The 13,178-nt window shown below is 42.0% G+C and overlaps 1 protein-coding gene across 5 annotated transcripts in view; it reads left to right on the top strand.

Annotated features, from left to right (window-relative positions):
- CECR2 (CECR2 histone acetyl-lysine reader) overlaps positions 1-13,178 on the top strand; it is a 142,273-nt gene that overhangs the window by 90,810 nt on the left and 38,285 nt on the right. For all 5 annotated transcript variants that reach the window (XM_051850088.2, XM_051850087.2, XM_051850086.2 and 2 more), the window contains exons 3-7: positions 1,312-1,495; positions 2,653-2,792; positions 3,526-3,630; positions 8,047-8,096; positions 8,914-9,083. In XM_051850088.2, the coding sequence (XP_051706048.2) occupies positions 1,312-1,495; positions 2,653-2,792; positions 3,526-3,630; positions 8,047-8,096; positions 8,914-9,083 (649 nt within the window). The remainder of the gene's footprint in view (positions 1-1,311; positions 1,496-2,652; positions 2,793-3,525; positions 3,631-8,046; positions 8,097-8,913; positions 9,084-13,178) is intronic.

Below are 13,178 nucleotides of genomic sequence, written 5' to 3'. Positions count from 1 at the left end.
GTGTGCCGGCACCGCTAGGCGGAGGATTAGCCTATTGAGCCGCGGCGCCGGCAAGCATAGAGTATTTTTAGCATGCTCTAACATATATATGTAAATAGAATACAAAATTATACTTGCACATAAGAGTAGTTACTTGTAGAGAACTTTCCCACTTTGCTCTTAACCTGAAATGAATTAAGTTAGAACAGGAACTTCTTTTTTTCCATGTTTTTGAACCTGAGTGACTGCATGAGTGGTGTATAGTTTCTAATTTTATGAGCAAAAGGAGAGGCTGTGGCTTCAGCCTCACACACAGCCTATGCCACCGATTTTTAAAGTCATCACCCGTTTCCTCGGAATGTGGTGTTTATGATTTGAAGTAAAGACTACCTATTTTGTATTAAAAAAAAAAAAGTTAACATACTTATCTTCTTTGTGGCTTGACAAAACACAACATCCAAAGATGTCATCCTTTTATTAACAAGAAACTTCGTTTTGGGCTGGTGCTGTGGCGCATTGTGTTATTGCTCTGCCTGCGGTGCTCGCATCCCATATGGGTGCCAGTTCTAGACCTGGCTGCTCCTCTTCTGCTCCAGCTCTCTGCTATGCCCTGGGAAAGCATGGCCCTAGTGCTTGGGCCCCTGCACCCATGTGAAAGACCGGGAAGAGGCACTGGCTCCTGGCTTTGAATCAGCACAGCTCCAGCTGTTACAGCCATTTCGGGAGTGAATCAACAGAAGGAAGCCCTCTCTCTCTGTCTCTCCCTCTCACTGTCTGTAACTCTACCTCTCAAATAAATAAATAAAATCTTAAAAAACAAACAAACAAAAAAAAAACCCAAGAAACTTCTGTGAAGGGCTTTCAGATCCTTCTTTCAAATTGCTTTCTGCTTTCTTCATCTTTTTTTTTTTTTTTTTTTAAGATTTATTTTTTGTATTTGAAAGTCAGAGCTACACAGAGAGGTCCTCCGTCCGCCTGTTCACTCCCCAACTGTCCGCAACGGTCAGAGCTGCACCGGAACCAGGAGCTAGGAGCTTCCTCTAGGTTGCTTACACTGGTACAGGGGCCCAAGGACTTGGGCCATCTTCTGCTGTTTTCCCAGGCCATAGCAGAGAGCTAGGTTGGAAGTGGAGCAGCCGGGATTCGAACTGGTGCCCACATGGGATGCTAGTACTGCAAGTGGCAGCTCCACCCGCTAGACCACGGCACCGGCCCCCACTTGTGCTTTCTATTGAAAATTTGCCAGCTGTCCAGCCATCAGTTCTGTCTCCCCTTTTCCCGTTCCCTGTTTTTTTTATTAACATACTTTTGTGTTTGGGGCCATTCCGTTAGGCCTCAGACATTCCACAGCTACCTGGAGGACATCATCAACTACCGCTGGGAGCTGGAGGAAGGGAAGCCGAACCCACTGCGAGAAGCCAGTTTTCAAGAGCTGCCGCTCCGCACCCGGGTGGAGATCCTGCACCGCCTGTGTGACTACCGGCTCGATGCAGATGATGTCTTTGATCTTCTCAAGGTGCTTAAATGGCAAGCCCTTTCCCTAGAGCAGTAAAAAGCCAGCAGCGAGTAACAAGTAATGTAAACTTAGAGAACTGAGAGAAGGCAAAGTTTACCTTCTGTCACTTATCTTTGCACTGTGATTGACAGTGACCACTGTAGCCAAGGGAATGCAAGACCTACATGTATATGAAAGTATGTTATTGTTATTATTACATATACCAAGTATCAGCTGAGACAGTAAACACCAGAGGCATCTATTTATTCCACCATCATCAGCCAAAGCTATAACTAAATTGGCCACTGAATCCCAGGGTCTACATTTGAGTATAATTGAAATATTTATTAAAATTTCCTAGTGACTTAAAACCATATATGCTAGTGAGGTTTTCTTCTATACATGTACATTCCAGAAAAAAAATGTGTTGGAAAAGGAAGATGGGGATACCATACTTCCCTCCTCTTTATTCTGTTGTTGTTATGTCTTTTAGCAGTACTTAAATCTCAGAGGGAGAGTGTATATTATTGCTTTCACTCATGGGGAGGTCAGTTTTTCATCCCTTTCAATCATAAATGATTAAATGTGTTGATGACTTCTCAGTTCTGCTCCACACATAGACATGTTATAAAAATCATTGTGTGATTTAGTGCAGTCTTTGCCAAGGACTCAAGGACTTGAATTGCAGTGAAGGCCAATACAGGTCAGGCCCTTGGGTAAATTGGGAGCTGTTCTGCTGGATCTCAGCTAGAATAAGAGGTTGCTATAGGTTATGAAATAGCTACAACAGAGAGACTCATGAACCTCAGCCTTCATAACATCTGATTCCACTCCATTGTAATTATCTTTTCTTTCATGTGTGTACATTTAAAAAACTAAACTAAATATATAAAATATTCACCAAAATTCCTTTTGATTTCTTTTTTGGTAAAATAAGAGCAATGGTGGGGATAGGTAACATTTGAAATCTTTGCATATCTTTTTTTTTCAAGTGAAGTTACCACCTTCCTCATTTTCTTTCTGTTTCATATGTTCTAATTGAAATTACATAAGATACTTGGGCATTTTAAAATATGACACATATCTGAATATAAGCTTTGAATCCTCATTTTAGATTTCTCTTTTTTATTTTGTTACTGTTTTCCCAAACTCTGTTTCCTTATCGTATTGTTACCTAGGGTTTGGATGCAGACAGTCTCCGTGTGGAACCATTGGGTGAAGACAACTCTGGGGCACTCTATTGGTATTTCTATGGAACACGGATGTACAAAGAGGACCCAGTGCAAGGGAAATCCAATGGAGAACTCTCTTTGAACAGGTAATTCCTTAATGTTAGCACTGTACTAGCTACTGTATAAAGATGCTATTGAAATTAAATGCATCAGAATCTCTTTTTAATGAAGAAATTAGCTGTACTTGCATACCTTTAAAGAGATGGCAAGGATTTATACAAAAATAAAAAGGAATTACTATGTAGCCTTAGCTACCAGAATGGTGGAAGGTGAAGTCTTTTAGATATGAAATTCTTGATGGGAGGTTCCTAAGGAATACAGCACTTTTCTTCTAAGCAGTACAGTTATCTCACTGTAACAGTTCCCATCTTTCATAGTCAATTGATGAGAACCTTTTTTTCTAGTACAGTAAATAATCTCCTCTGAACATTGGGGTCCATCATAGCACCTTAAATGATGCCAGAAACTTAAAGCTTACTTATGAAGAGCTTTCTAAATAAGGAAGAGGCCTCGTTTCCAGAGCATCCCAGAACGCGCTAATCTCTTGTTTTATTTGGACTTTCTCAATGATGGAGCAGTGCTCACTACTGGGAAGATGTTGGATCTTACTCACATTTTAATATTGGAAAGTGTCAGTTTTCCTTAGCTCTGTGTTCTCACAGTGGAAGACTGGAAGTCGCTCTGTCCTTTTCCTTGTGTCTGTTACATTTAATCTTTTAAATATCCTCAGCCAGAATTGTGATATTACTCATTTAAAAGTCATATATCACGTATCAGTGCTATGTCAGAACATTTCTATTTAGTAATACTATTTCTTAGGGAAAGTGAAGGTCAAAAAAATGCCTCAAGTGTACCTGGAAAAACTGGGAAAAGAAGAGGAAGACCCCCCAAACGGAAGAAACTACAGGAAGAAACTGTGGCGAGGTAAGACAGTCTTGGTAATCCGTGCTCTTTGATTCTCAGGCTGGCAGGGACCTTAGCTTCACTTGTCCTTGGTCCAGGATTTTAGCTCATGCTGTGGGTAGGACATGGGACTGAACGAGACCTGAATCAGATCCTAATTAAAGTTCTGACTGGGACCTGCCTACATGACCTCTACCAAGTTACCTGCCCTTTTAAAGCATGTTGCCTTTTCTGATAATAGTTATCCTTTTAATGAGGATTATGCTGAACATGACAGTGTATAAGAATATACAAATATAGGTGTTTGGGGCTGGTGTTATAGCACCACAGATTCAGCTTCTACTTCTGACACCAGTATCCCATATCACAGCACCATTTCAAGTCCTGGATGCTTTGCTTCTGATTAGCTCCCTGCTAAAGCACCTAGGAAATCAATGAAAGATGTGCAAAGAACCGGGGCCCTTGACACCCACTTGGGAAATCCGCATGGTGTTCTGGGCTTCTGGCTTCAGTCTGGACCAGCCCTGGCTGTTGGTGGTATTTGGGGAATGAAGCAGTACATGGAATACCTTTCTGTCTGTAAATAAATCTTTAAAAAAGAAAAAATTTTGGTGTTCATTGTATGTTGTTAACATATACATTTGCTATACCATACTTTTAAAATTTTATATTATCTCTGAGTTTAAGCATTTACTTACCATTGAGGAGAATTTAGTTAGCATGCCCAAACGTATTTAGTGTAGAAACTTCTACAAGAATGAAAAGGTGGGCCGGCGCCGTGGCTCACTTGGTTAATCTTCCACCTGTGGTGCTGGCATCCCATATGGGCACCAGGTTCTAGTCTGGTTGCTCCTCTTCCAGTCCAGCTTGCTGCTGTGGCCCGGGAGGGCAGTGGAGGATGGCCCAAGTACTTGGCCCCTGCACCCACATGGGAGACCAGGAAGAGATACCTGGCTTCTGGCTTCAGATGGGTGCAGCGCCGGCTGTAGTGGCCATTTGGGGAGTGAACCAATGGACGGAAGACCTTTCTCTCTGTCTATCTCAATGTCTATAACTCTACCTGTCAAATTCAAATTAAAAAAATGAAAAAGTAAAATCTCACACAGTTTGTTGTTCTTTAATTTTATGTTTAATGTTACCAAAGTTAAAGATTTTATTATTTTTGAGAAGTTTCCATATATACATCATTATCATTATATTTTAGAACATTGAACCATGTGAATCTTGATGAGAATTTTCAGAATCTACCCTGTCTAAATATGCTTTCTTTAAAAATTTTTATTTATTCATTGGAGTGGCAGAGTAGCAGAGTGAGAAATTTTCCATTCACTGTTTCATTCCCTGACTGGCCATAACAACTGAGGTTGGGGCATTCCAAATCCAGGAGCCAGGAATTCCATTCAGGTCTCCTGTGTGGGTGACAGAGACCCAGTTATTTGAGCTATTGCCCACTCTTTCCTAGGCACATTAGTAGAATGGATCAGAATCAGAGTAGCTGGGACTAGAACTGGCAATCTAACATGGAATGCAGACATTCCCAAGTAGCAGCTTAACCTGCTGTACCACAGAACCCACCCCAAATACACTTTTTACTTGCAGATCAGATCTACCATTATAAGCCTATAGAAATGAGGTTGTATATTTAACATTTCTTAACATAGGGCAGACAGCTTCTTTCTTCCAGATTTTAGAACTACTATGTAAGTTACCGTGCTTGAATTAAACTGAATTTTACTGTTGCTTTTTATTATTATTTATTTTGAAAGAGAGGGAGAGACAGAGAGAGATGTTTCACTCCCCAAATTCCCACAGTGGCCAGCGCTGGACAGGCTGAAGGCAAGAGCTTCACCTGGTTCTCCAATGTGGGTGGCAGGGTCCTAAACACTTGGGCCATCTTTTCCTTGGCCAATAGTAGGAAGCTGGATCAGAATGGAGCTGTTGCTTTTTAACCACTAATAAATATTTCTAGGAACTCAGATGATTACTGAATCATTCATAATTTTATTTTATTTTTTGCCCATAATTTTATTTTTTAAGAAATATTCTTTTATTATTATTTATTTGAAAGGCAAAGAGAGATCCTCCATCTACTGGCTCACCTAAATATCCACCACAGGTGAGACTGGGCCAGGCTATAGCCAGGAGCCAGAAACACTGTCTTGTGCTCCTTCCCAAATGTGTGGCAGGGTCCCTAGTATTTGAGCCATTGCCTGCTGCCTGTCAGGGTATGCGTCAGCAGAAAATTGGAATTGTAAGCAGAGCCATGACTGGAACCTAGGAATTTCAATAAAGGCAGCAGGTGTTCAAGCATCATCGTAACTGATGCACCAAACGCTCACACCCCAAAATGGTTATTTTTAATTTAGCCAGCATTCCAGAAATGTTACAGTTTCCTTCATTATTAGTGTTAGTGATGTGTTTTACGAATACAACATCTAATTTTGGGTTTTGTTGGAGGTCCACATATCCTTCTATTTTCAGAAAGGTGTTTTACATTGATCTACACTTTACAGTAAATTCCAGCAATTAAAGGACCTAGGTATTGGGAATGTAGTCATTTTGTCAAGCATATATGGACTTGTGCTACCCTCTACTGGTGATTTTGTATCTTTAGAGCTGTGTGTCTGAGACTATTTAAATATTGTTAAATTAAAATTTAATATGGTTTTATTTAGTTTCAAGGTATTTAAACACAGTAGTCAAATTGCTGGTAGGTACTCAGTAGCCACATCAGGCTTGTGGCTTCCATGTTGGACGGCACCAATATAGCATCTTTTCTTCTATTTTTTTAAAGATATTATTTATTTATTTGAAAGGTGCAGTTACAGAGAGGCAGAGGCAGAGAGAGACAGGTCTTCCATCCATTGGTTCACTCCACAAATGGCTGCAATGACTAGTGCTGAACTGAACAGGAGCCAGGAACCAGAAGCTTCTTCCACATCTCCCACACAAGTGCAAGGGCTCAAGTGCTTGGGCCGTCTTATACTGCTTTCCCAGGCTGTTACCAGACAGCTGCATTGGAAGAGGAGCGATCTGGATTTGAACTGGCGGTGCCCATATGGGATGCTGGCACTGCAGACAGTGGCTTTACCCACTATCCCACAATGCCGGCCCCTACAGCATGTTTTCAGTTGAGATTTGAAAGCCAAAACTATATTGAATTCCTTTTTGTTTCCATGATACTCAGCTTTTTTTGCTGAACACTTTTGTATTTTATATTTTAGTCCCAAACATTGCTGTGAGGTAGGAACTGTTAATGTCCCCATCTTACAGGAAACTTTTTTCCCAAAGCACACATAAGTGTCAATCTCTGAGTAAAGATAGTCAGACAACCAAACCAATGTTCTTAGGCTCTGTCTTAGAAAAGTTGTATTAAGGGGCTGGCATTGTGGCGTAGTGTGCCTGTGACACTGGCATCCTGAATGGGCCTCGATTTGAGACTTGGCTGCTCCACTTCTGCTCCAGCTTCCTGCTAATGCATCTGAGAATGCAGTGGAACATGGCTCACCCAAGTGCTTGGGCCCCTGCATACACGTGGGGAAATTGCCAGGCTCCTGCCTTGAGCTTGGCCCAGCCCTGTCTATTACAGCCATTTGTGGAGTGAACCAGTGTAATTCTGCCTTTCAAATAAATAAATACATCTTAAAGAACAGTTGGGGCCTATACTGTAGTGTAGTAGGTTAGGCCTCTTGCCTGTGATGCTGGCGTCCCATCTGGGTGCCAGTTTGTGTACCAGCTGCTCCATTTCTGATCCAGCTCTCTGCTAATACACCTGGAAAAGTTGCAGAGGACAGCCTAAGTCCTTGGGCCCCTGTACCTGTGTGGGAGGCCCAGAAAAAGTTCCTGGTTCTTGGCTTCAGTCTGGCATAGTCCTGGCTTTTACAGCCATCTGGGGAGTGAACCGTGATTGGAAGATTTCTCTGTCTTTCCCTCCTCTCTCCCTAACTCTACCTTTCAAATAAATCTTTTTTTTTTTTTTTTTTTTTTTTTAAATAAAGACACAACTTGGGATACCTGCATTCCATATTGGAGTGCCTGGTTCAAGTCTCCCTCTGTCTTTGTCTCTGTAACTCTGCATCTCAAATAAATAAATCTTTTAAAAAAATATGTTAATATACCATCTTCATTGTAACTCTGAATCAGGGAGAAGGACATTTAAATACTTAACACTTTTTCTTGGCACTTAATTCATCTGTTTGATTTTTCATAAAAGTTAATAGTTCCCTATGCTTTGATGTTGTTGCCACAATATTGGGTACCATCTCTGCTCTGCCGACATACCAACAGCCCAGTGTCCAGGAATTTAGTAGAATTGTTTGGTCTACCTACCCTCATGCATAAACCTACTTTGAGTCCCTTGGGTCTGCCTTCTAAAGGATGCACAGAACAATTTTGGAAGTGTCGTTATAATCGGTGCTTGCTTTTCTTGTGTTTCAGTGAAAAAAAGGAAGAAAATGCCTTGGCATCTGAGCCACAGACACGACATGGTAATGATCTTTGCTGGAGCTTAGAAAACATTGAGTACACATGGTTTTTTAATCAGAGGGCTTCAGAAGTTGGTGGAAAATATACATTCTCTGTTACTTTCAGTTTTCTATGAAGTTTTTTGAAGCTCTGACTCTTGACCTTTTTCCAGAGTCATGCTAAGCAGCAGCCTCCTAGCCTCCTAGCCTCCTAACTAGCCTTCCTGCCTTCCTGCGTGTCTCTCTTCTTTGGCATCTATCCATCTCTCCATCTTACAGAGGGCCAGGTTTTTTTACTACTGCCCTGTTACTTCACTCAGTGTGGCAGACCCCCAGGCATTTGCATGAATGAGCAACTTCTCAAAGCAGTGTCTTTGTAATATCAATGCTTTAGACATAACAATTCTCTTAAAGTTTTACCACATACTAATTTCCTACATAGAGTTTAATTGTATAACCCAAACAGCATAAATTTTGGAGGAAATATCAATTTATAACATTACAGTGCAAGTGAGTTAAGGTAGGACTACAAAGGCTCAAACCAAAGTCATTTTTGTAGGAAAGTAAATACATTTAAGCATTTCTAGAATGTTAAAATCTATCTTGTTAAAAGTCAGAGTTATGTTTGTTTTGTTTTATGCATCCCTTTGGTTGCAAGTAAAAGTAATAACAGGAAAAACATAATATATACTGACCATCTTAAAAAAGTTATAGGTCTCCCTTTTTTCCCTGACTCCTGTGTATTAGTCATGACACAAGATAAAGATTTAATTGAGAATCAACAGGATAAAAGGTCCCAATGGCATCTCTTGTACAGTGAATCCATCTCTGTCTTTTGCAGGGTCTCAAGGGCCAGGCCAAGGCACTTGGTGGCTCCTGTGCCAAACAGAAGAAGAATGGAGGCAGGTCACTGAGAGTTTTCGAGAGAGGACCTCCCTTCGAGAGCGGCAGCTCTATAAGCTCCTCAGTGAGGACTTTCTGCCTGAGATCTGCAACATGATTGCCCAGAAGGTACGAAGACACTAAAGGGTATTCTTCTTCCTTTCCTCCATGGTGGGTGTCTTCCTGCATGATAAAAGGGTTACTCATTAGAACTTTTGAATACACTCTGCTGTCTTGGAAGTGGTACAGACTTTCTTCCTGTCTGAACTGGAGTATTAATATGGTATCTTGTATGAACTACTCTCCTTCACCTATTTTCATATAATGTTCTCCTTATTCCCAAGAAGCCCTCCGTGCCCACCACTCAATAATACCTAAAAAGGCTTTTCACAGGCTGGCGCCACAGCTCAATAGGCTAATCCTCCACCTGCGGCGCAGGCACACCGGGTTCTAGTCCCGGTCGGGGCGCCAGATTCTGTCCCAGTCGCTCCTCTTCCAGGCCAGCTCTCTATTGTGGCCCGGGAGTGCAGTGGAGGATGGCCCAAGTGCTTGGACCCTGCACCCGCATGGGAGACCAGGAGAGGCACCTGGCTCCTGGCTTCGGATCAGCACGGTGCGCTGGCCGCAGCGGCCATTGAGGGGTGAATCAACGAAAAAGGAAGACCTTTCTCTCTGTCTCTCTTTCTCTCACTGTCCACTCTGCTTGTACAAATAAATAAATAAATAAATAAGGCTTTTCACAGTCTGGAACCAGCTTCCTTCTTTCTTTACATTCCTCATTAAACGTTCTCTGAGGTGAATATTTTGTCAGAGTTAAGCCACAGCCTTGGACATGCATGTCCCTTGTCTGAATGTCAGTTCAAGCCTTGGCTGCTCATCTTCCAGTCTGGAATTCCTAGTAATGCATCCTGGGAAGCAGCAGATGATGGCTTAAGTGCTTGGGCTCCTGGCTTCAGCCTGGCCCAGCCTTGGCTGTTGCAGGCATTTGTGGAGTGAACTGGGAGGTAGAAGTGCACCATCAAAACACTTTCATTCACGTAGACACAAATCATCATCTTGTGGGTCTCTTTGACCACACATCACTTTTTGTAGCTCCATTACCATCTCTCAACCTGGCTCTACTTGACAACAGAGCAAGATGTAGATTTAGATTATATATACCCTATCTCTTCATGCATATAGATGCTAAATTGTGACATTTTCAAACACCTTTCCCTGTCTACTTTCTTTCTTTTTTTTTTTTTTTTATTTTTTATTTTTTTTGACAGGCAGAGTGGACAGTGAGAGAGAGAGACAGAGAGAAAGGTCTTCCTTTGCCGTTGGTTCACCCTCCAATGGCCGCCGCGGCCGGCGCGCTGCGGCCGGCGCACCGCGCTGATCCGATGGCAGGAGCCAGGAGCCAGGTGCTTTTCCTGGTCTCCCATGGGGTGCAGGGCCCAAGCACCTGGGCCATCCTCCACTGCACTCCCTGGCCACAGCAGAGGGCTGGCCTGGAAGAGGGGCAACCGGGACAGAATTGGGTGCCCCGACCGGGACTAGAACCCAGTGTGCCGGCGCCGCTAGGCGGAAGATTAGCCTATTGAGCCGCGGTGCCGGCCCTCCCTGTCTACTTTCTTACTCATTTGAATGGTACTTTCTCAAAAGCCGCACTTGAAGTCACTATGTCCATGAGCTGTCCCTGTTTTTCCCCAGTGTTAGGATTTTCTTTCTTGACATTCTTTCATACTTTATTTCCTTGGAAGTTTAAGCTTTTTCAGCTCCATGTACATGTCTTACTCGTCTTTTTGACCCACACTTGCACCTACTGTAATGCCTTTTGATTGGGCATCATTGATGGCCATTCAGTTTGCTTATCTCATTGCATCTTCCTGATATGAGCCAGAATTATTGATACATTGCTAATGAAACATGAGGAGAAAGTAATTATAAATTATTGCTGCAGTACCTACAGAGCAATGCAAAATGTCAAATATATTAGTTAATTCATTACAAATATCATGATGTGTTTAACCCTTATGGAACTTTTAAAACTTTATGAAAAGTTCTAGAAAGTCACCTTTTTCTATCTTTTTTAAAAATATTTATTTATTTTATTTATTTGGAAGGCAGAGTCACAGAATGGACAGAGAGAGAGAGACTCAGCGAAATCTTCCATCTGCTGGTTCACTCCCCGTTGGGCCAGACCAAAGCCGGGAGCTTCTTCTCTGGGTCTCCCACATGGGTGCAGGAGCCTAAAGATTTAGCAGGGAGCACCTGGGATATGAAAGGATACTCATATGGGATGCTGGCACTGCAGGTGGAGGCTTAACCTTCTATGCCACAGTGCTGGCCCCAGAAATCTACCTTTCAAATATCAGGTACCTGTAAATAGTACTTCAATTTTCATTTTGCATTTTCATTGATTAACGAGAAAATCAGTGTACTTAATTCCGTATCACATAATTACATTTAGGGTTTTTTTTTTTTTTTTTTTAAGATTTATTGTATCTATTTGAAAGGCAGAGTTACAGATATGGAGTCAGTGAGAGAGAGAGAGATCTTTCATCTGCTGGTTCACTCCCCAAATGACTGCAATTGGCTGAGCCAGGCAGGAGCTAGGAGCTTCTTCTGAGTCTCCCACGTGGATGGTAGGTGCCCAAAGCCTTGGGCCAGCCTCTGCTGCTTTCCCAGGCGCATCAACAGAGAGCTGGATCAGAAATGGAGCAGGCGGGACTTGAACCGGTGCCATATGGGATGCTGGCATTGTAGGTGGTGGCAAAACCTGTTAAGCTACAATGGTCTGTAATCCACTGTTATAATATCTGCAGAAATTAAAATTTATTTATAAAGTAACTATGATATAAGCTATTTATAAAAGTTTTTGGCTTAGCAGGACTGTGTATGTGACTTTATTGGCATAACTGTGATGGTGTCAATAAAGTATCTATAAATCATACACCTAAGCAGCTTAAGCCATTTTTTATGAGTTTAGTTTTTTTTTATTTTAGTATTCTATAGAACAGACCAAGTAGCATAACACTGATCAAAAAACTATGATAACTGATTCTTTTCAAGAGAAGAAAAAAGTACGATCAACCTTAAATCTAATTTTAAGAACCATACAATTAGGGCCAGGCATTGTGCTTTAGCAGCCAAAACTTTGGTTAAGATATCCAAGTCCTGTATCATATCATAGTGTCAGGGTTTATCACCTGTCACAGGCTCTTTTTTTAATAAAGACTTTCTATTACGTCATTTATTTGAAAGACAAAGTGATGAGAGGGTGACTCAGAGATCTTCCATCTGCTAGTTCATTCCCCAAATGGATGCCATGACCAGTGATATGCCAGGCCAAGGCTCAGGGGCAGGAACCCCATCCTGGTCTCCTACATCAGTGGCAGGAGCTCAAGTACTTGGACCATTTTCCACTTCCTTCTCTGGAGCATTAATAAGAAGCTGGATCGGAAAATGACTGGCACTCTGATATGGGATACCAGCTTGGCAAATGGCAGCTTAACCCTCTGTGCTACAACATCAACTCCTGCCTCAGGCTCTTGAATCCAGCTTCATGACTACAGCTGAAGCTACGCCAATCTGAAGCCAGGAGCCAGGTGCTTCCTCCTGGTCTCCCATGTGGGTGCAGGGCCCAAGCACCTGAGCTATCCTCCACTGCCTTCCCGGGCCACAGCAGAGAGCTGGACTGGAAGAGGAACAACTGGGACTAGAACCCGGAGCCCATATGGGATGCTGGCACCGCAGGCGGAGGATTAACCAAGTGAGCCACAGGGCCGGCCCCTGGCTCCCAGTTTTTAACAGAGAAAATCAGCAGATTTGGTGACCAGGGGATGGGTGGAAAACCCTCCCTCCCACACACACACATAAACACAGGCACAGACACATACACACTAAGTTTATATTTGAAAAGACCATGAAATTAGAAACCAAAACTGTAGTAATAGATGATGGTATTTTGAAAGATATCCACTACTGTGAATTTAAAATCTTAGATGAAATATAGTGTTAAGTAGAAGAATAAAATGGTCTGAATTATGGAGGAGATCTTAGCAGATCAATGATTAGGATTGTATAGCATTGTGTTTTCATAAAAGGATTATCAGTAGCCACATAATCAGTCTGATTTACACACAGATAAATTTTTCTAAACTTTCAAGGAAAAGGGAGATTGTAAACATTTCAAAAAATAAAGAAAATGGAATGATATTCCATTCATTTACACACAGATGT

Source organism: Oryctolagus cuniculus, chromosome 9 (assembly GCF_964237555.1).
Source record: "Oryctolagus cuniculus chromosome 9, mOryCun1.1, whole genome shotgun sequence".
Classification (NCBI taxonomy): Eukaryota; Metazoa; Chordata; class Mammalia; order Lagomorpha; family Leporidae; genus Oryctolagus; species Oryctolagus cuniculus.
This window is presented reverse-complemented; position numbering and strand designations above follow the sequence as displayed.